Raw genomic sequence first — 23,147 nt, 5'->3', positions numbered from 1 at the left:
AGATCGGGCCCAGTTCTGCAGATAAGTCCATCTCGCAGTGGGTCTCCGAGAGTTCACCAGGATATCTCCAACTCTACAAGACAGCGTCCTCTCATGAGGTGTAGTATGGCCTCCTGAGTGAGTTTCCATATGGTCTGTTGCGTAAGAGATACAGCTGGAATGCGTATGCCAATATGAAGCCACAGATGACTGCTAATGCATCCCCAAGGGATCATGGATCAACACCTACCCTGGAACAGTACAGGGCCACTTCGAGTTGGCGTGTGTCACAAACGCTGCCCCGACTGGATAACCCTCTTCCTTGGAAGGGTTGTTCATGATGGATTTATTGACTGCCCATTCCTGGTTCTGCAGGAATTGTCTGCCAAGGGCATGCACTAATACATTGCCCTTGCACATGCCCAGTAAATGCATTGCAGTAGGTGTGATCTTGGGAGTGAGTCTCAATCTGCACCGTTCCATTGCTTTCACACATAGGGTGAATGACGACATGCACCCCCTACCCGTCTGTTTATGACCTATGTTGTTGCCGCAGTGTTCGACATAATGCTCACTGCTGTTGTTCTGTACGTACTTGTGCCATTGGGAGCACACTTGTCTGATGGACCGAGGCTCCAACCTATCAGCATGGAGCTTGGACTCCTGACCTAACCCTTGTCACTGTGGTATCACTCTCCCATGCAGACTCCCCATCCCAGAAGTGAGGCGTTTGTGTTGTGATAATGATGGATGGCATTGGTGGCTGAAACAGAAGTCCCTCTGCATATATTGTGTATACCTGTCCACCAGTCTAGGGTGGCCTTGACCCGACCTGGTACATGGGGTGCTCTGTGGAATGGTTGGCATCTGTCCTGATACACAGAGGTGAGCCAGGCCTGGAAGGGCCTCATATGTAGTCGAGTGCGTGGGACTACCAACGGGTGCGCAGCCATGTGTCTAAGTAGGTGTAGGCCTGTACATGCTGAAGCGCATGGGCCACTGTGTACTGATGTGATGACATCGCCTAACCTTTTCCCCAGTGGATTGGCATTGCTGCTATACTCTGGTGCTGTCCAACTGCGCTCCTGTACACTCCATAATAAATGAGGGAACATTTGTCCTCATGCTGTAGGAGCCAGAGCGTGTCAAGTACCTGCCTTAATGGGTATAGCACCTGCTACATGCTCCATACATAGGTGCCCTGATCAGACAGTCGCTGAGATATGGACATATGTTTATTTGCTTTCTCCATAGGTGTGCTGCCACCTCATCAAGGACTTTGGAGAATATTCTAGGTGCTGTCTACAGACCAAAGGGGAGCACCCTGTACCGACATTGATATTACCTGATGGTGCACCTGAGGAACCATGTGTGTGACGGATGAACTGACCCATGAAAGTATGTGTCCCGGAGGCTGAGGGTAGAGACATGCTCTATTTCTACTCTGGCCAGGCTGACCTCTGCCAACGTAACCCTCCTGAACCTCTGGTTTTGAACCCACCTGTTGGGACCACGAAGATCCAGGATGGGTCTCTACTCCAACCCCCTATTTCTTGATAGGGAGGAAGTCTGTATTGGCTGGATAGTTCCTCCATGGTGCCTAGCTCCCTGTGGTGCTATGCCCGTTCTGAGAGGATACTCTCGGAGAGGGGTCCCTGAAGAGGGATGGGGAGGGGGTGGGTGAGTTGGTGGAACTGCTGTGAACAGTATGCAGTATCCGGTTCATATTATTTCTAGGTTCATTGGCATAGGCAGCTGAATGCCTATCGTGCGAAGCAGTGCCCTGGACCCCTTAAGGGTGTGGGACGATGCATTCATTGCCTCAACCAAGAGACTCTTTCCTTCGAATAGAAGATCCTTGCTGTTTGATTGTACCTCTGTGGGACAACCTGACAGTGGCAGGCCCTGCCATGCTCTGCAGCAGCACGGCATTCGGCGTGAACCTGGCTACTGTATCTGCAGCGAGCAACTCTGCATGTAATGCTGTGCGGGTTATCAGAAACCCATCCATCACCTGTGATTCACATTGTTCCTGTATCTCTTCTTGAATAAAGGGATTGAGGGTCCCAGGTGTCTGTTGTGACTAATTTGCTAAGAAAGCCTTTCTGGGTTGACGGGGCTAAGGAGTATACCTTCTTCCCAATAGCATCCCTCCTCTTTATCTCGTTGCCCAACTACACTCTGGGGCACTGCTATAGCTTCCCCCTCAGAGTATCAGCCTTGACCACCAATGCCTACAGTGAAGGATGAATAGCATTACTTATCTGTGCGCTTGGAAGTCACCAGTACCTAGGCAGGGACCTGAATATGGCCCTAGCCATTGGGGTCTCGTTCAGCTGCAGAGACAATTTAGTGTGTTTGCTCTGCTGTACAGCCGGGAGTTGTATGTGTAGAGTTTCTGCAATCCCGTGGAATAGTTCTTAAACCCTTCTATATCCACCCCTCTAATCAGGGCGAAGGCATACTATGGTAATCCATCATTGCACTGAAAGTATTAGGAGGGATAAGCAATCTTGTGTTGCTTCCTCCATCAACAACTTACTGTCATGTTTGCCTAGGTAGTAGTCAGCACTCCCCCGCCTGCGTGGGTTGGCCGACAGAGCTCTTAGTACCCAGAGGGATTGTGGTAGGTGCATCTGTCCACAGGGTACCTATGGGTTCCCATAGGGCCACTGAGGTAGGGGTTGTTGGGGTACACACTGTGTCACCTGCCAAGTCTGGAACAGCATAGGGACAGCTTCTATGCTGGCCCCTTATTTTCTCATTGTCACTGCTAAATGTCAGTGATATGAGAGAGGCTGGTGTGGATGATAGGACGGGACCGATATACCCGGTGTGAGTTGGTACCAGATAACAGTTAGCATGGTACCAACAGTACTGCAAGGTCCACCTCCATGACGTATCCTGGTACTGGGACAGTGATGGTATCCTATACAGCCTGCCATTGCTGAATGCCTCTGTGCATTCGGCGCTGTAGGGTGCACTGGTACCGACAGTATCATGAGGTCTTCCTCATTTCCGTAGCACAGCACTGTGCCCTGGTATCGCTAGATCTGTCCTGACCCAGATCTCAGTACTGGGGCAGCGATGGCAACCTGTAAAACCTGCCATAGCTGAATGCTTCTATGATTCGGTGCTCTAGGGTGCACTGCTACAGACAGTACTGTGAGGACTGGCTCTGGAACGCATTGCCATACCGCATCCTGGTACCGATGGTACCACTATGTCTGACTCTGACATGGGCAGTGGTGGCCTCCCTATGCAGTGTGCCATGTCTGGATGCAGCAGTATATATGGCACTTTGGGGCGCACCGGTACTGATGGTACAGTGAGTGTACGTGGGAGCAGCATTCCGCTGCTATGTAGCCATCTTGCTATGTTATCCGCTGCCGGTACCAGGTTCACCAGCGGTACTGCAGGATTGTTCTGGGGGGGAGCTCGAAACGTGGTCAGGGGCTTAGTGCTTCCTTCAGAATCATTGGCTCTTTCTAAGCAGGATCCCTTCACCTGCTTGATGTGCCCTGTTCGGGACAAGCACCATCTGCCTCTTTGCCTGGAGGACTTTAATCGCTCAGTGACAGAACATCAGTGGGGGGACCTTGTGCGTTTTGTTCTGTGCTCCTGGTCCAGCTTTCTCCAGCACGTCCCTCCGAGGGAGTGCTCCATTTCCCTCCATCCCAGGTAATTGTCTCTGGGAGGGATTAAACCAGGCTGCAGTGAGTTTCTTGCCCCGTTTAGAGCTAGGGGCAAGTCTCTAACAGCCAGGGCAGCAGCTCCTCAGATGGTCTTGTCCTAGGCAATGGCAATACCCAACTGCCAAAATAAAGACGCCACGTCCTCACATTTTAAGATCACAAGGTGCTGGCATGAAAGGCTTTTTTTTTTTTTTTTTTTAAAGATGCCATGGGTGAGTGGAATGCAGCAGCAGCACTGGCACATCCTCCATTTGTTGTTTACATTCTGTGGCACTTTTGTTAATCCTCACGTTCTTTTTCTTCTTTTCAAAAGCTACATGTGCTTTTGAAAAGACTGTGCTACGTGTGACTGATGCTGGTGGTGGTGGAGAAGGAACTGAGGGAACTGCCGCCGGCGCATGCCTGTCATTCTGAGTGATTGCGCAGTAGAGCAGCACGCGCCAGCGGCTGGGGGACTGCTACTGAAAGATTTCCAGGGCTCTGTGCACAGCGGGGCTGAAGTATCTAAGTGGAGCACCCATGGGGACCATTGAAGAAGAATTCACTGTTAAGCCAAGCTTCTCGACCACCATATTTGCTTGTCTTACTGCATATCGGGTTGGTTTGTTCCTGCACCTTCAAGAAGGCTTCTTTAAAATACAACCAGGTCTCCTGGATTCCTTTCCCACTCATGTTAGGGTCCCAAGGGATCCTGCCCATCAGTTTCCTGAGGAAGCCAAGTCTGCTTTTCTGAAATCCAGAGTCTGTATTTTGCTGCTCTCCTTTCTTCCTTTGGTCAGGATTCTGAATTCAATCATCTTATCACCATTGCTGCAGAGGTTGTTACCCACATCTACTTCCCCTTCCTTCCTGTTTGTGAGCAGCAGGTCAAGCTGGGCATGGTCCCTGGTAGGTTCCTTCAGCACTTTTACCAGGAATTTGTCCTCAATATTCTCCAAAAACTTGATAGTCTGTGTACTGCTGTATCAGTCTCCCAAGGGATGCCAGGGTAATTAAAGTCTCCTATTAGAACCAGGGATGGTGATCTGGAAGTTTCTGTTAGTTGTCTTAGGAAAGCCTCCTCTACCTCATACACACGATCTTCTGGTCTATAGTAGACACCCATCACACCATCATCCTTGTTGCTCTCACCTCTAAACTTAACCCAAAGACTCTTTTCTCCAGCTTAGTTTCTCCCTATTTTATGATCTCTAATAGGGATGTAAAAGTTCAGTTAACTAACTAAACAAAAAGTCGATGCAATTTGCATCGACTATCTGATTAGTCGATAAGGCGGTTCCACCTTTGAAGTGTAGCAACAACCCCAGGGCTGTTGCTACATTTCAAAGGCAAAAGGGCTATGGGGAGCACGGGGCCAGTGGGGGATACCCCTGCAGGCCCCTTGCACCCCATGGTGTTTCAAAACAGTAGCACCACATGGAGCTTGGGGTCAGCTGGGGACCCCAGACTACATGCAGCGCTACTGCTTGGGAATTCTGCATGCAGCCTGGAGCCAGCTGGGGACTCCCAGCTGGCCCCAGGCTGCACGCAGCATCTCAAAGCGGCAGAGCTATGTGGAGCTCAGGGTCTGGTTCTGGGCTCCATGTGGCGCTGCCGCTATGAAGCATCTCTTCCTCTTCCCCCCCAACCTTGCTGCCTCTTTCTGACAGAGGCAGCAAGGCAGGGGGGAGGGAAGCAACTAGTCAACTAGTTGTTAACATCCCTAATCTCCATAGTGAAGGTACAAATTAAACTACAATAGAACCGCAGAGCTATGAACATTTGGGCTGTGTCTAGACTGGCAAGTTTTTCCACAAAAGTGGCCGCTTTTGTGGAAAAACCTGCCAGCTGTCTACACTGGCCGCTTGATTTTGTGCAAAAGCACTGACGTTCTACTGTCCGAAATCAGTGCTTCTTGCGCAAATACTATGCAGCTCCCGTTTGGGCAAAAGCCCTTTTCCGGAAATGCTTTTGAGCAAAAGGGCCAGTGTAGACAGCTGAAAACTGTTTTGAGCAAAAAAGCCCCGATGGCGAAAATGGCAATAGGCGCTTTCTTGCGCAAAACCGCATCTAGATTGGCACGGACGCTTTTCCGCAAAAAGTGCTTTTGTGGAAAAGCGTCCGTGCCAATCTACATGCTCTTTTCCACAAATGCTTTTAATGGGAAAACTTTTCCGTTAAAAGCATTTGCGGAAAATCATGCCAGTCTAGACGTAGCCTTGGAGTTACAAGCAATCTCCCTCCCCAAGAGGTTTATAAGTCGGAAGTTATGAACACCTTGGGGAGGAAGGTTGTTTGTAATGCCAAAATGTTCATAATGCTCAAGAAAATATTATGGGTATTGTTTCAAAGGTTTATAATCGATCAGACTTAATACAACTTTGAAACTGCACCACAAAGAAAAAAAAATGCTGCCTTTAAAAAAGCAAAACTTTAAAAAAATAGTTTAACAAAGTACAGTTTGTTTTTGTCATTGCTGCTGCCTGATTGTGCACTTCCAGTTCCACACAAGGTGTGTGGTTGAGCAGTCAGTTTGTAACTCTGATGTTCATAACACTGAGGAACTACTGTATGCAGGGTTGAGACAACACACACACACACACACACACACACACACACACACACACACACACACACACACACACACACACACAGAGGTCGACAAATTATGGAAAACACACACACACACACACACACACGTACGTCGACAAATTATGGAAAACCCTACTCGCCAGACAAAAAAGGGACTCGCCACCCTCCTCCACAAGAAGTGTTTTTTTTAATGACAAATTCCTAGTAAGAATAAGAACAGTAATTACTAATAAGTTATTCATAAATATCACCCAAGTTATTAATAAATATCTTATAAACCTCTACCTTTTCTCTCTGCTGCCATGTCTCCTCCCCTTGCTCCATCAGCTCCCCTGGTGCCTGCTGCCCCCCAACCTCTCACCCTCCTCTGCTGTCCTGACTCACTGCCCTCAACCTTCCTGAGACCTGACCCCCTCCGCCAGCCCTTCTATCCCCCCTGTGCCCACTTCTCCAGTAGCCCCACTCTGATCATGTGAGCTACCCCTCCTCATCCCTCCCTCTAGACACCTGCCCTACCTCTCCCCTCTGGTGCTGGTCCTTCCCCTGCAGGTGTCTGCCCTTCTGGTTCACCCCCAGAATCCCTTGGCACCTGCACCCTCCTGGTGCCTCCCTCTTCCCTCACTGTCCCTGCCCTCTTTTTCCCTGATACCCACCCCCTCACCACCCTCTGCCCCCATTCCCCTCATGCCCCTGTGTCCTCACAGATGCCTTGCTCCATCCCCGCCTTCCTCATGCCCACCCCTTCTTTCAAGCCTTCTCCCAGCACCTCCTCCTACCCCCTGTAGCCGCCAGTGCCCTTACCTTCTCCTCTCCCAGCATCACCCTGTCCCCCCTCCCACTGACACCTCCCCTCCTGCCTTTTTCCTCATTGTCTGCACTTGGTCCCCTGGCATTTTTCTCTCCTGCACCCCTGTCCCTTGGTGCCTTCCTCTTCCTTCTTTTTCTTCTCCTGACCTCCTCCCCTCCCCTCCCCTCTCCTCACCACAGTCCAGCCCCTCCCCCTCTCCCAGGGCCAGATCTAGGTTTTTTGCCGCCACCTCCCCTTTTTTGTTGTCTTTTACAGTTTGCATTTTGCAATGGGTTTTTTTTTGTTGCTTTCATTTTAGTCCCGACATTTTAGCCCTATAAATAGCAAATAGCATTTTCATTCATTTTTTTCCATAAAGGCAAAGGCGCTTCAGCTGAACTCTCCCTTTCACTCGCTGCTGGATCACAGCAGACTTTTCCCTGCCCTGTCCAGCTCCTCCCTATGGACAAGGACCCTTCCCTCCCGACCCATGGGGGGAGCAGGGTACAGAGACAGCACAGAGCCAGAGGGGTGCAGGGAACAGTGGGGAGGTATGGGGGTGGTGTGGGGAATGGGAGGCACAGAGCCAGAGGGACGCAGGGATCGGAGGGAGCAGGGTGTGGTGGAGGCACAGAGAATGGGACGTGGGGAATGGGAGGGGCAGAGGGATTGTGCAGGGAATGGGCAGCACAGAGCTGGGGGGGTGGGGAGCAGGGTGCAGGGTGTAAGGGCAGCGCAGAGCTAGAGGGTCGCAGGGAAGAGGGAGAGCAGGAGGTCCAGGGAGCAGGGGCAGCGTGGGGAATGGGCGGCGCAGTGACAAAGGGGGGCTGGGGCCGTGGCAGGACTGGAGCCAGTGGGGCGGGCCCTGGCTGTGCCGTGCACCACAGCCAGCTCCCAGGGACACGTGGCCAGAGCAGAGCTGCCGCGGCTCTTTAAAATCAGAGGGGCCACATCATGCCAGCGCCCTGACATCCCGCCCCGCCTCCTCGTGCTGGAGCTGCATGCAGGCAGCCCGGCAGTGAGAATTGCCATACTTGCCCCTTCCCAGTGGCACTCTGTTCCTCCGCTGGCCGGCAGATTAGATGGGGCCACACCGCCCGTAGTGCGGGCTTCCACCAGCCCATCACAATGGCCCACCGGGCCAGTCCGCCCCTGCACTTGCCAGCTGGTAAAATCTACTCGCCACGGGCAAGCGGGCGAGTGTATTTGTCGAGCCCTGTATGTGTGGTGCTCAACAAGAGATACACGTACCGCTGGAGTGAGGGGTTACAGAAGTCCTCTGGGGGTACATCAACTCATTTAGATAACTGTCTACATAGACTACATAAAAATCACTAGTGAAGTCAGTACAAACTGAAATTTCATGCAGACATTGACTTGTTTATATTGCTCTACAGACACACTGAAATGTAAGTACAGTATTTACATTCCAATTGCTTTACTTTATAATTATATGGTAAAAATGAGAAAATAAGCACAGATTCAGTAATAGTGTGCTGTGACCCTTCTATATTTAAGACAACAAATAGTCTGGTAGCACTTTAAAGACTAACAAAACATGTAGATGGTATCATGAGCTTTTATGGGCAAAGCCAACTTCTTCAGATGAAGGAAGCTCATGATACCATCTACATGTTTTTTTAGTTTTTAAAGTGATACCAGACTATTTGTTAAATATCAGAGGGGTATATTACCATACCTGATATCAGATATCAGAAATGGTAATATACAAAAACCTGGAGAACACTTCAATCTCCCTGGACACACAGTAGTAGATTTAAAGGTAGCCATCCTGCAACAAAAAGCTTCAAGAACAGACTTCAAAGAGAAACTGCTGAGCTACAGTTAATCTGCAAATTTGACACCATCATTTCAGGATTAACGAAGACTGTGAATAGCTAGCCAACTACAAAAGCAGTTTCTCCTCTCAGTGTTCATACCTCTGCATCCTCCCTGACTGATCTGATCTCATTATCACTAGCCTTACTCTTGATTGGTACTCTTTTCTTATGCCGGTATATTTATGCTTGTCTCAGGAATTTCTACTACATGCATCTGATGAAGTGGGTCTTTGCCCACGAAAGCTTATGCTCCAATAAATCTGTTAGTCTGTAACAGGAAAAACTTAAAAAACAACAAATAGTCTGCAAAAGCGACGAGGAGTCTATAAGGAGGCACCTTATAGACTAACTCAGCTACCCCTCTGAAACTTTTGTATTTTTATGTCTGATTTTGTAAGCAAGTATTTTTAAGTTAGATGGAACTCAAGGTACACAAAACACAACAGACTCCTGAAAGTAGGTTGGAAAGGTTCAGAGCCACTATTTTAATATTTTCCAATCATTTGCTATGAAATAACGTTGTGCCAATAGAAAGTTTTAGTTTAAAGTGTGACTGTTGATTCATCGCATTTAACTCATGTAATTAACTCAAACAATTTTGATTAAAAATAATTGCAATTAATCACATTTTTAATCACACATAAAACCACAAACATAAAATACGAGTTGAAATGTACTAAGTATTGTAGATGTTTTTCTACATTTTCAATTAGCACAGAATACAAGTGCACAGTGATTACTTTATATTTTTATTACAAATATTTGAACTGTAAAAGTATTTTTCAATTTACCTCACACAAGTACTGAAGTGTGATCTCTATCACAAAAGTGCAACTTACAAACGTAGACTATTGCATAACTGCACACAAAATCAAAAAGTAGACTATTGCATAACTGCACACAAAATCAAAACAATGTAAAACTTTAGCACAAACAAGTACACTCAATCCTATTTCTTGTTCAACCAATCGATAAGAAAAACAAGTTAGTTTATATTCACAAGAGGTAACATTTGTTATTTTATAATGTCACCTGAAAGGGAGAATAGGTGTTTTCATAGCTTTTTTAGCAGCAGGCATTGCAAATATGCTAGACATTTGTATGCCCCTTCACACTTGGGCCACCATTTTAGAGGCCATGCTTCCACATAGATTATGTTTATTTAAAAAAACTATGTTTATTAAAAAAATTACATCTGTGTGTGAACTCCTTAGGGAAGAACTGTATTGTCTGTGTAGTGGGGTTAAAACTACGCCAGAGAGATTCTGCACAACCCCCCTGTAGACTCTAAAATCAATGACAGGCAACCAGGGGCCCATCAAGGTTATCTGCTGGCAGACTGCAAGACGGTTTGTTTTAAGGATGTTAAATTGCGGTTAATGTACTAGTTGAGTAGTTGATGGAATTTGCATCAATTACTCGACCAGCACTTCAGCATTCCTCCTTTGAAATGTACAAGAGCCCCAGCAGGTCCTGTTGACTCCGGGCTGCACACAGGCATGCCAGCTTTGAAATGTACACAAGTCCCCAGCGGGTGCTCTTGTACATTTCAAAGCGGCAGTGCAGCATGAAGCCCAGAGTCAGTGTGGGACTCAGAGTATCCCAGGCTCCATACTGCGCTGCTGATTTGAAATGCCATGCGGATTTGAAATGCCATGCTGACCCGGGGCTCCACACGTGGCAGCGCCGCACAACTGATCCGAGGTGGCATTTCAAAGAGGCAGCGCCTCACAGCTGAGCTGGGATCAGCTGTGCAGTGCTGCCCTTTGAAGTAGCCCATTTCCCCCTTGCTTTGCTGCCTCTGAGAGTCTTTTTGCTTATCGGACAGTCGACTGGTATTTAACATCCTTAGATTGTTTACATTGAACATCAGCAGGCATGGTCCCCCGCAGCTCCCAGTGGCTGTGGTTGACCATTCCCGGTCATTTGGATCTGTGGGGATGGGTATGCCTGCAGATGCTCAGCATAAACAGTCTTGTGGCCTGCCAGCAAATAATCCTGATGGGCTTCATGCGGCCCACAGATGGCAGGTTGCCCACCACTTCTCTAAAGTATTACATTGGTTTATTTTTGAATTCAGTTTTTTTATGTAATTCTACATTTATAAGTTCAATTTTTATGTTAAAGAGATTGCACAAGAGTACTTGTACTAAGTGAACTGAAAAATTCTATTCTGTTTTTTAACCGTGGAAATATTTGTAGTAAAAACAAATATAAAGTGAGCCCTGTACACATTATATTGTGTTGTAACTGAAATCAATATATTTGAAAATGTAGAAAACACCCAAAAATATTTAAATAAATGGTATTCTATTATTAATACCGTGATTAATCATAATTAATTTTAACTGCTTGATAGTCCCAGTTTAACAGAAATTTTTTAATTCTCCATATACAACTTTTAATGTCTTTAAAATATTGTCGAAACTGTCATTTAAGAGTGGAAGCGGTAGACACTTTCCTTATTGGGAAATTTAACTACTGTTTCAGAAAAGATGCAGAAGGTGATATCATTTTGGTATTTGCAGTTAAGCTGTGCTCCACATTAACACCGCTGTCATCCATTATCAGTAACAAATAATTGTCCTAAATGCAGACAAGGATTAACAATGAAGCAACCTGTCAGCAAATTCTTGCTTATACACAATGTCATGCCTTCTATACTCTTATAGTGATTATTTTTCACTGACTGGTGGACTCATTCTGTAGTGTTGAGATGCACATTTGGCATGTAAATTCATCAAACGTTTAGTTTAATATTGCAAGGTTTGAAAAATTATTATATTCTAGCTGAATAATTGTTTGATTTTTAAATCTCATAGGGATTATCGATACAAAAACAAAAAACACCTTCCTGTTCAAAATGTCCTAAAATACTAGTCACACACGACAAAATGCAGCACCACCAAAAGGACAGAATACCATTTACTGGGTAAAACACACAGATGATTAGTAGGAAAACTACATACCGACTGTAATAGCTTCTTTTTAAGCCATGCACAGAAGCCATACTATTTGCAATTTTCAAAGCAGATTAATTACAGGCTGAGCCTCTCTAGTCTGTCACCTTCAGGACCTGACCAGTGCAAAATCATAACATTTTACTAACCACAGGAAGTCAATATTGTCTAGCAGAATCACTAACACTTTCACTGCTTACTGGGTTCAAGACACTTTGGGATAAATTAGAGCTAAATAATAGCATAAAACACAGAGAGTCAGGACTGGTAGCTAGGACCACAGGAAACTCAGCCACACCTATGGTAAATTGACATCTGGACAGCTAAAATCATGCCAGACCACAGATGTTGCCAGACCAAAGAGTGCCAGACTAGAGAGGTTCAACCTGTACTCTAGACAAACATTTTACATTAATTTTAATTAAAACATCAGTCTTGTAGATAGCTTGAAAACAGCAATCAATTACCCTGGGGATTAAAAACAAATTTTGGTATTTGTAAAATTTGAACTGCTTTTCAGTTTTGGGGGCTTTGTGGAAGGGAGGGAAGGCCATATGTTATTTCAAAAAACAGGGAAAAAGTAAACCAATTACATGCATCATATATATAGTAGCCCAATGTCTGTGACTATGTAATGCTGAAACACTGGCTGTTCCTTCTGGGCGGTGCTGTTACCTCCTGCCATGGCGCTCAGCTGACTTCTACGCTACTCAGCTGGGCCGCCGCGGTGGAGCAAGCGGCGCAAGCGGCTGTTTGGGGTCCGCATTCCCCATGAAGCACTCCCCTGAATGGGGAGCACGGGGCCCAAACGGCTGCTTGCGCCGCTTGCTCCCCTGCAGCAGCCCAGCTGAGCGGTGCAGAAGTTAGGGGCCAGAGGGTGGGGCCTGGCCGTGTACGTCACCACCCCATCTCCCTTCACCTCCCGCTGTGGCTCTCAGCTTACTTCTGTGCCGCTCAGCCAGGCTGCCAGGGGAGAGCAAGTGGCACAAGCGACCGTTTGGGCTCCGTGGTCCTCCGAGTGAGAGGCAGGAGGGGGAGGAGAAGAGAAAGAGAGAGACAGAGAGAGAGGCAGGAGGCAGAGGAGAGCTGAGAGGGGGGAGGAGGAAGGAAGTAGGAGGAAAGGGAAGGAGGGAGAGGGAGAGAGACAGACACACGGAGCAAGAGACTGGAGGCTCTGGAGAGAAGACTGATGTGGAGGAGAGATCTGAAAATCCTGTTTTATGACGGGCTAATTGGCTAGTTATGTAATAAAAATAACTCTGCAAAATCCATGTTACATTCTAAATTTAGCATATTAAGCCACAATAGCTTCTTGTGCCTGGTCAGATTATATACTTATTGCTTCTAAACTAGCACAGCACATTGCACAAGTAAGATTCAAACTTGACAACTTCCAACTGGTAAAATTAAAAAACAAAAACTTGTTTTCTGATCTGTATTAAAGCTGACTTCCTCTTACCCCTCTAAAACTTTATTTTGCTTTTATTCATTTGTAGACTTGGAACTTTACACAACTCTATCTTTATTTATCGTTGTCCCTCACCCACTAAGCTTGAAAAGCACAACTTAACTTTTTATTCTGCATTTAAGATTTTTACAAGTTCTTGCCTAAGTCAATGCTTAATACAGGATATTACCATTATGCTGCATTGCCCTGTCCAATTACCTATACAAAGGCCAAATCCGTTGAGGTGTCAAGGACCTCAATTTTCCACTAATGCCAACTACTGTTAGCATCATTTAAGCATTTTTGTAATTCTGATATTTTAGCTACCAAAGTTTACTTTTAATTTAGGGCTTTCCTATTGATTATACTGGCTACTCTTTCACAGAGAACAGCAATTCCAAATTTTCTATAAATTATTCTTCTTTTGAGGCAGGGTTGCTGTTATGGTTGGTTTGCTTTCAATGAAAACAAAGCTTCTTCCCACTAAATCCAAATCTCAATGTATACGCAGATTGGTTAGGACCATCTGGATGGAAAGGATCTGTTATTCTACACTTGCCGTTAGTTTGCGATACATCTTGAAGGCATCTCTCCTAAAGCCAGAGTGCCTGAAATACCTACATATAATCCTTCCTCATCAACCCCTGTGGTGTGGAAAACCAAGTGCATTAACATTGACAGGGTCAGTATTAAGTAGCATGCCAAATCATCCACAGGGGTCCGCAACAATGTCCCAACTCTGACATTTCACAACCTGACTTTGTGAACCCTTCCACAGAGTTGCTGGCATGTGTGTTGCTAGTAGGAAATGTCACAAAGACAACTCTTTGCCACACTCTCCTCTTCCATTCTTCCCTCAACCATTTATGCTCAATAAGCACTTCCGCATTCCTCCTCTGAAATGTACAAGAGCCCCTACAGGATTTCGCACTGGACCTGGGCTGCATGCAGCATGCCAGCTTTCAAATGTTCAAAAATTCCTCAGGGGAAGCGCCCGCCTGGAGTCTAGGTTCAGCCAGGGACCCCAGGCTTCATGCGGCGATGCCGCTTTGAAATGCCGCACAGAACCAGGTTCAGCTCAGGAATCCCCAGCTGACCCTGGGCTTCACATGGCATTTCCACAGAGCCCAGGTTAGTTGGGGAGTCTCTAGCTGACCCCAGGCTCCGTGCGGCATTTCCAGGGAATCCTGGATCAGCTGGGAACTCCCCAGCTGGCCCCGGGCTCCACATGCTTTGAAAAGCCACATGCGGAGCTCAGGATCAGATGGCAAGTCCCCAGCTGATCCCGGGTTCCATGGAAATGCCACACAGAGCCCCAAGTCAGCTTGGGACTCGCCAGCTGACTTCGAGTTCTGCGGAAATGCTGCATGGAGCCTGGGGTCAGTTAGGGAGTCCTCAGCTAACCCTGGGCTCCACATGGTGCTCCTCCTTTGAAACGCCGTGGTGGTGTTTCAAAGGGACACCGCTGCACAGAGCCTGGGATCAGCTGTGCAGCACTGCCCCTTTGAAATACCGCCTTGGCATTTCATAGTGGAAGTGCCGAACAGAGCCCTTACTGGGCTCAGTGTGGCGCTGCTGCTTCGAAGTACTCCTTTCTCCTCTCTTTGCTGCCTCTCTCTGATAGAGGTAGCAGGGGAGGAGGAAAAGGAAGAGACTGTGTTTATCCGATAGTCGACTAGACCTTAACATCCTTAATTTAGTATGCAGTGTCCTCTTATCAACTTAAAGCAAGGTCAAGGTTTGGATGTGCCAGGACAATGGGAGGTGCATGGAATGAGAATATTTTGTATCACGCAGAATGGGAGGGATGTGATATTAGGGACAATTATATTCAGGGGAGCAGCTGCCTACTGTGCCGTGAAGCCTCCACTGATTCAGATCAGCCCCAGGGAGGAGCCAGGAGCAGCACCTCTGTCACAGGGAAGTCAATGAAAGCTGGAGACAGTATTCCATCCCTATTTCCAAACACCCACCATGGTGATGGAGAACTGTTATGCTGTCCTGGAGACAAGAAACATGGAACCACCTCCTGAGATGAAGGAGAAGAAGCAATGTACCCCTGAAGGCTGGGAGATCTGCAGCCACCACTCCCTGGAGGAATGCATCCTAGAATACTCAAGGAGCTCACTCTGGAGATATTTGAATCATTAGCTATTATCTTTGAAAAGTCATGGAAGACAGGAGAGATTCCAAAAGACTGGAAACAGGCATTTACAGTGCTCATCTAGAAGAAAGGAAATAAGGAAATCCCAGTGAATTACAGACCAGTCAATATAACTTCTGTACCATGAAAGATAATGGAGCAAATAATTAAGGAATCAATTTAGAATACATATAACTAGAAGATAATAAGTAATAGCACAGATTTGTCAAGAACAAATTGAATCATAGACTTAGAGGAGACCTCAGGAGATAATCAAGTCCAGCCCCCTGTCCGAGGCAGGACCAATCCCAACTACATCAACCCAGCCAGCGCTTTGTCAAGCTGAGACTTAAAAACCTCTAGGGATGAAGATTCCACCAACTCCCTAGGTAACCCATTCCAGTGCTTGAACCAAGAGGCTTCACATAATGATGAAAAAAAAAAATCAAAGGACAAATCTCTGCCCGCCCCAAGAAAAGCATACATTTGTTATAAGTTTAGCCAGGTCACCCACCCGCCACAAGGTGCAATATATAAGCTATGTAAATGCAGATGTCCTTCCTCATGTGAATTAATGTAGTGTTACTGTGAACATCTTTCATGGAATCTTGTTCATCTCTGAACAGTACACAAAGCCATACTGAGGCAGATCATTGTATTCCACAGCAGACTGTAAACCTCATAAATCCTTATCTGGCATGCCTCCAGATAACATAAGCCATAACTGCAGCAATAGAATGCATTTTACATATACCCAAATAAAATAATGTAGGGAAGTGTTTTTAATACATACAAACACACATCTGTGCAGAATCATTCTATCCCCCTTAAAATGTATATTAAAACATGCATATTTTCAGAGACTAAGCTGTCACAAACAATTTTAGCCCTATTGTTAGAGTAGTGTTTCTAAATGGCAGTCTCTTTTGATTGTGACAATATAAGTCCATATAAATGACATGGTTTAGGACAATTCAGAGAAGGAAAAGAACAACTCCAATACTCATTTAAACTCATTAAAAGATATTAACAATTTTTATTCATCTTTTTCTTGCCACTCTGAACTGGATGATACAGTTGATAGCAGGTACCAATCTACGTAACAGTATTTATAAAGGCACCAAAACCTACAGTATCCAAGATATCAACTTGGAGCATTATGAAACATTAAAGCAGAAGTAGGGAACCTAAGGCTTGCCTGGATCTGGCCCCTGAGGCTTAGGGCTTTCCCTCAACATTGGGGAGCTTGCGCTGGCACTCCAGACCCCCTACTACTTCTTCTGGGGTGGAGGGGAGGGGATGGAGCACACAACATCTTCTAGCCTGGGCCTGACTGATTTTCCCTGACCGAAAAAAGGTTCTCCAACCCTGCATTAAACAGTGTTTTATGAGATCACGTATTTGATAAGAAAACTAAGATTTTTTTGAGCAAGTTCCACACTGAAGATTACTAGAATTTACTAGAAACTTACGCTCAAGAAAACAAGGGTAAGTTAAGAGGTAGGGTGTTTGATAGTTACAGTATATGCTAATCTTTCCAGACAAAAATTATTTGTGGGCTACCTCATGGGTTTGGTATTAGTACCTCTTTTTATTAAAAATGTAAAATACTTGGGTGAGAATATCACATCTAGAAGACTATGCAAAGATTGTGTATGCCGCTTACACTTATAAGCTTATTTAAAAAAATTAACTACTTTTGATAAATGTGCAATTATGTTAGGATGGACATTCAGTTTTATGTAAACTGTGTACTACTGGGTTTAAAGACATCAAGCGAAATAGACAACACTTAAGAAACACAACCGTCATGTAGAATTATTCTTACCAGAAAAGGAATTCAGAGGTTATATGAAAACTCTAATTTCTTCTTTAACTCACATCCCATGCAGTTAGTGGGGTAGAATTTGCTTCCCTTAATTAATTTTTCTACAAACATATATCTGCAATCACTCAAAAGACTGGTATCATAAGTAAACTATTCTCCCCAATCTCAAATAAAAAGTTAGGATGATGTGATAAAGGGATAGACTACAAATGAAGTAGTGATTAAACCAGGGGTGGGCAATAATTTTTGCAGGGGGTCCACTTTACCAATGTTGGTATGTGGCTGCAGGCTGGTTACAGGCCTCCTGGAAGGGGCAGGGACTTGAATGGAATAAGTGGGGCTAGGGTTACATAGAGGAAGAGAGTGCGTGTGTATGAAAGACACACTTTGTGTGCGTGACACAAATTGAGTGTGTGTGGCACAGAGACCAAAGAGTATGTATGGCACAGTGACTGTGTGGGTGTGGGTGTGTGAGAGACAGTGACACAGAGTGGGTGTGTTGGCTATGTTTGAGAGATTTTGCACTCTGTCTCTAAGGGAAATCCGTCCTGCTCTGTTGTCTCCTTCCACCTCCTCTCTTAACTCCTGAGTCACATGCTTTAGATTCGAGCAGCTCTGCTGACCATGTATCTCCTTCTATGATCCCTGCTCTGCAGAGATGCGGTACAGCAGCATAGGGACATCCTGACTTCAGCACTTCCCTCTCCCTTCCACACGCCTGCATAGCTAGCAGGAGAATCCTGAAAACAACTGGGAGGCAGAACAGAGCACAGTGTGTGTGTGTGTGGGGGGGGGGGCAAAGGAGAGAAGGGGCACACACACTGCAGACTGGGGGCTGTAAGTATTAGGGATGTTAACTCTCAGTTATTTATTGGTCGAGTAGTCAATGGAATTTCCATTGACTATTCAACTAGTCGATAGGCATGTCCATATTCCTCCTTTGAAATGTACAAGAGCCCCCGCATGCAGAGGAGGAATGCAGAACTCTGCACGCAGCTTGGGGCCAGCGGGAAGTCCCGCTGACTCCAGGCTGCATATCGCATGCCAGCTTTGAAATATGCATTTCAAAGTAGAAGTGCAGCATAGAGCCTGGGGTCCATGTTACCTTGTATTTGAAATGTCATGTGAAGCCATAGTCAGCTGGGGACTCCCCAGCTGATCCCGGGCTCCGCCAGCATTTCAGCAGAACCTGGAATCAGCTGGGGATTCCCCAGCTAATCCGAGATTCTGCAGAAATGCTGCACAGAGCCCGGGATCAGCTGGGGAGGGCTTTGCGTGGCGCTGCCACTTTGAAACGCCGAGGCAGCTGTGCGGCGCTGCTGCTTTGAAGTACCCCTCCCCTCCTCCTTTTCTGCATCTATTTGATAGAGGTAGCAAGGGGCGGAAATTGACTTGTCAACTGACTATCTGATAAGCATTTGCTTATCAGATACAGGTGGTCCCTGAGTTATGAATGCATCGACTTACGACCGTTCGTATTTACGGCCAACCTCCCATTAAGCGCATCCCCGAGTTACGAAAACGAGATCAGCACTTATGAACAGCACGGTAACATGTAAAAGAATGGGGCCCAATTTACGAACAGATTGAGTTACAACCAAGTGTTTGGTACATAACTCGTTCATAAGTCAGGGACTCTCTGTAGTTGACTTGTCCTCAACATCCTTAGTAAGTATGCCCTTCTGCTAATCAGGAGGGCAGGCTGGAGAGAAATGGTTAGCAAGCCAGATCTGGACCTTGGGCCTGAGTCTGCCTGCCTGCCTGCCCACCCACCCCTGGGTTAAACAGTCACATGTAAGATAAATTAGAATTATCTTTGATCACCTTCTTGCATACAGGTCTCACTCTTCTCAGAATGAGAGAAGCATACATTCAAACCCGAAAAAAACCTGACTGTGAAGTGACACCGAGAAGGAAAGTCTTGTGATTAAAACACTGGACTGGGAATTGTAAATCTAGGTTCAACTCCCAGTGCCATTGCTGGCTTCATGTGTGATCTTGGGCAAATCTCTCTACTCAATATCTCAGTCCCCTATTTGTAAAATCAGTATAACACTTCCTTTGACCCAATCTTTGCCTTGATTGTTTAATATGTAAATTCTTTTGGGACAGAAAAATGTGATTCAAATACGGGCTGAGACTTGCAGGTGCTATTGTAATACAAATATTTTAAAAATTGTATAAAAACTAAGACTTTAAAAATAACATTCAATTTGAAAATACTTTCATATTAATACTCTTAATTTTTTGCAAAATTTGCCTGTACACAAACTTAAGTTGTATGTATGCTAGGTTTTTTTTTTAATTTACTGACACCTCAGAGTAGGAGAGATAAACATACGCATAAGTGTTTGCAGGACTGAGGCCTTCAAGGAGCCTTAAACTAGAAGTCAAGAAAACTTCCACCATAAGAAATCTTGGATATACTTCAAAGCAGTTTCAAGGTTCAGAAGGTGGCTCCTAGCACACATTTCACTATTCACAGTCAGAAAAAGAAGCTGAGCTAAGTTTTACTATAGATGATCCATAAAAATATAATCCAAGGTGATCCATAAAAATATTTAATCTAAGGATTTTTTAAACAGAGATAAGAATGAGGTCAAACTAAGGAGTTTACAAAAAGAAATTCTAATATCTTTTTCTTCTTACTTTGTACAGGGGAGCACACTTTGCACAGTGTGATCATTATGATCAAGAATGGGAGGGAAGATTATACCACCAGGCAACAGAACATAGTTGAGCTACAAATGCTTCCAGTCTCTGCCTACACACACCTTCCATGCAGGTTTAAAATATGTGATGACATGCAGAGGTTAAAGGCAGGTGGGGGGGGGAAGCATGGCTCCTTCTGTCTGCCAGAACTTTAGAGATGTGAATGGGTAACCAGACGATGCTTACTGAGTGTCAGTTAACAGAGGGCTGCTTCAGTTCCAAGGGGCTGATGGCTCCTAGTTGACATGGGCCAGCAGCCCAGCGCAGGGCCAGGAACAGCCGGGCTGGAGCAGTTCTTCCACCCTCCACTATTTAACCAGTTAACTTTAATATTTAAGCAGTTAACTAATTAAAAAGGATTTTACACCCCTAGCTAGAACTAGACAAAGAGTTCCTACTGTTCTCCCTGACTGCTTCTTCACCCCCAATTGCACTCATGTGCAACAAATTTCCCATTCAACACTTTGGCTGAACCTGATGCCCCATCCTGTTCTAATCTACTTTAACCATTGATAATATAGTTCCATAGGCTATCATTTACATCCCTGAATCTTTCCTGGTTTTCCCTCACCCATCAATTCTCTCTGCACAGTAAGGTGGATAAAGGCTCCAAGAAGAGCTCTGCAGTGAAAGCCAGGTTTTCTTCATCCTGGCACTCTCTGGCATTAGGCACATAGCATGAATTTGAAATTCTTCCAAAGTAATTTCACTTAAATATCAGTAGACATATAGTGAGCTGCCAATAAGACCACCAAAGTCAACAGTATATACATGAACATAACAGGAAAAATGTTTTTTAATTGAAGGAGCAAAAATAACAATGGTCACACCCATCTACTAATACACAGGTTCAGCTCAGATCTGGACAGACAATGTACTTATTGTGACTGACTATTCTTTTGGCTCGATGTTATGCTCAAAATGAGTGACAAATGGGGAGGAGTCCTGTGATGCCCTAAATAAATGCAACTATCACTACCTGAAATGAAGAATGTAATACAATTATATTATAGCCTAACTAGCTTTTAATATTCTTTTATCAATACTCTATCCTTATTTCATTACATGGCTTTGTTAAAAAAAGGTTATAAGGCATTATGACCCCTCCAAACTTTAAGAAACCATTATTGCAGAAACTGATTAGATCTGACATACCTAGAAAACAATGGCACACTTCTATTTTCTTAATCCAAGAATCTTAACTTCTATAGCAAATATAGGAATGTCTGTTATGAATTAGGAGTTTTTAGGTTGGAATTCAATTGAGTTACATATCACCTATCTTGCAAACAAGGAAAGGACCCTTTTGTCAAGCCTAGGCATTAAAATATCTCTCCTTTCAAGTCAGCAAATGAAAATGCATCCATTTTAATTAAAGAGCTCAGGGTTATTTTTTTGTATACGACATATATTTTCCTGTGTAGTGTGATGCTGAAGAAAATATTGAAGTTCTTTCCTTATGATTTAGACTGCATACTACTTAAAAATTAACATTTAAAAGGTCATAAAACACTGAACACAATTGTCAGTAATCCACCTGTTTGCTTTGTCTCTTAGCCTATGTCTAGATTGTATCCCTTTTCCGAAAAAGGGATGCAATCTAGACGTAGCCTTCCTTTCTTTACTGAGGAAGAAAGGGGGCCATGCTATGGTGAAAAAAAACCAAAAACAATTTGGTGCCCTATTTTCACTTGTATTAAAAGAATCAGGACTGAAATATGTGTACATACAATACTGTATGTATGGACACAAAAGAACACATGTAAAATCTGATGATGGAGGTGTGGATTTTTTTTTTATATCTTGGCACAGCCATGGCTGAAAGAAAAATTGAAACACAGAGAATAAAATATTCCTATAGGAATATATTGAAGATTTTGGTTGGTGAGTGCAGGGTGATTTTGCAACACAATGCTAACATATTCATGTCAATTTTAAATCTTTCTTGTTCATTCACAAAGTTGACCTAACCAACTAGAAATGATTGAGTCAAGCACAGATGGTATGTTTGGTGCTGCACACAACACAAAATACAGAAAGCCCTTTTCCTGCAAGACTACCTATTTTATAAAGCAAGCTTAACTTTACACCCATTTATGGCCTCACTCCCCTTGTTACCAACTCCACATGAGTGGACTACTCATTTGTGTACTGCTCATTTCATGATTTGGGTCTAATTTAATGAGTACAACTCCTCTTCCACAACCGTTCTGGAGCTCATGTGCTCCCCATCCCCCCATCTCAAATCCAGAGGACGATATTTGGCGCCTGGGCAAATCCCCGTCGTACGGATTTGTTGGTGGGGAAGGGAAAGGCCAAAAATATGCAAAAGTAACGAATGCAAGTGCAGGGAGGGCACACTGTACTCTCTTCAGCTCTGGATGTTGGGCAGAAACGAGGAAGGGAATAAAGTGGTCAGAGATGTCTCCTGGAGGCAGATAAGAAGGCAAGGATGGGTCCCTTCCAAAGGGAGGAGATGGAGACTAGGAGGAGCCCCGCGGGCAGAGAGGGGGTGGGGGTATCTCAGAGAACGGGGTGCACTGGGCACAGGCGCTCATGGAGCGGGGCCGGGAGGAGGGCTGAGGTCTGTGGTCACTGGCGGGAGGTGTCGAGTCTCTCCGGGGGCAGGGCGGGGCACAGCTCTCACCAGAACAGCAGGTTGGCGCAGACGAACCCGCCCAGGCTGCGGAGCGGCCTCTCCCAGCTCAGAGCAGCCGCGATGCAGCCGCCCAGCGCCAGCCCGGTCTCCCCCAGCAGCGCGGGCGCGGCCCCGCCGGACACCTGCTCCGGCGCCGCATCCCCGACCGCTGTCTCCTGAAGCGGCGGCTGGAGGCTCCCCGCCGCCACGCTCCGAGCCCCGGGCACCTCCTGGCCGCCGCCTCCAGCCTCGGCGCCGCCCTGCTCTGGCTGCTGCTTTTGCTGCCGCGGCTCCGCACTCGCCATGTCTCGGTGGCGGTTGCTGGGTGCGGGCTGGGAAGGGGCGGGGCGAGGACGCGGGGGGGGGGGGTCCGCGCGCACAGCAGCTCCCTCGGACAGGCACCGGCTGACGTCAGCGCGGGCCCGGGAGCCGTTGCCACCGCTGGGGGAGGAGAGCTACGTGAGGCAGGTGCTGAGGCGAGCGCGAGCTCTGGCGTGTCCGGCCCCGCCCCCGCGCCGGCCGGGGTAAGGGGGCCGCTGTCAACAG

The 23,147-nt window shown here is 45.9% G+C and overlaps 1 protein-coding gene across 1 annotated transcript in view; it reads right to left on the bottom strand.

Moving 5' to 3' along the window:
- Nucleotides 1-22,934, bottom strand: part of RETREG1 (reticulophagy regulator 1) — a 138,697-nt gene extending 115,763 nt beyond the window's left edge. The window contains exon 1 of the mRNA XM_075921450.2: nucleotides 22,611-22,934. Within this exon, the coding sequence (XP_075777565.2) occupies nucleotides 22,611-22,906 (296 nt within the window). The 5' untranslated portion in view covers nucleotides 22,907-22,934. The remainder of the gene's footprint in view (nucleotides 1-22,610) is intronic.
- Nucleotides 22,935-23,147: the final 213 nt, after the last annotated feature.

Source organism: Pelodiscus sinensis, chromosome 2 (genome assembly GCF_052426305.1).
Source record: "Pelodiscus sinensis isolate ZL-2025 chromosome 2, ASM5242630v1, whole genome shotgun sequence".
NCBI classification, from domain to species: domain Eukaryota; kingdom Metazoa; phylum Chordata; order Testudines; family Trionychidae; genus Pelodiscus; species Pelodiscus sinensis.
Note: the sequence above shows the minus strand (reverse complement) of the source record. Positions and strands in the feature narration are given on the sequence as shown.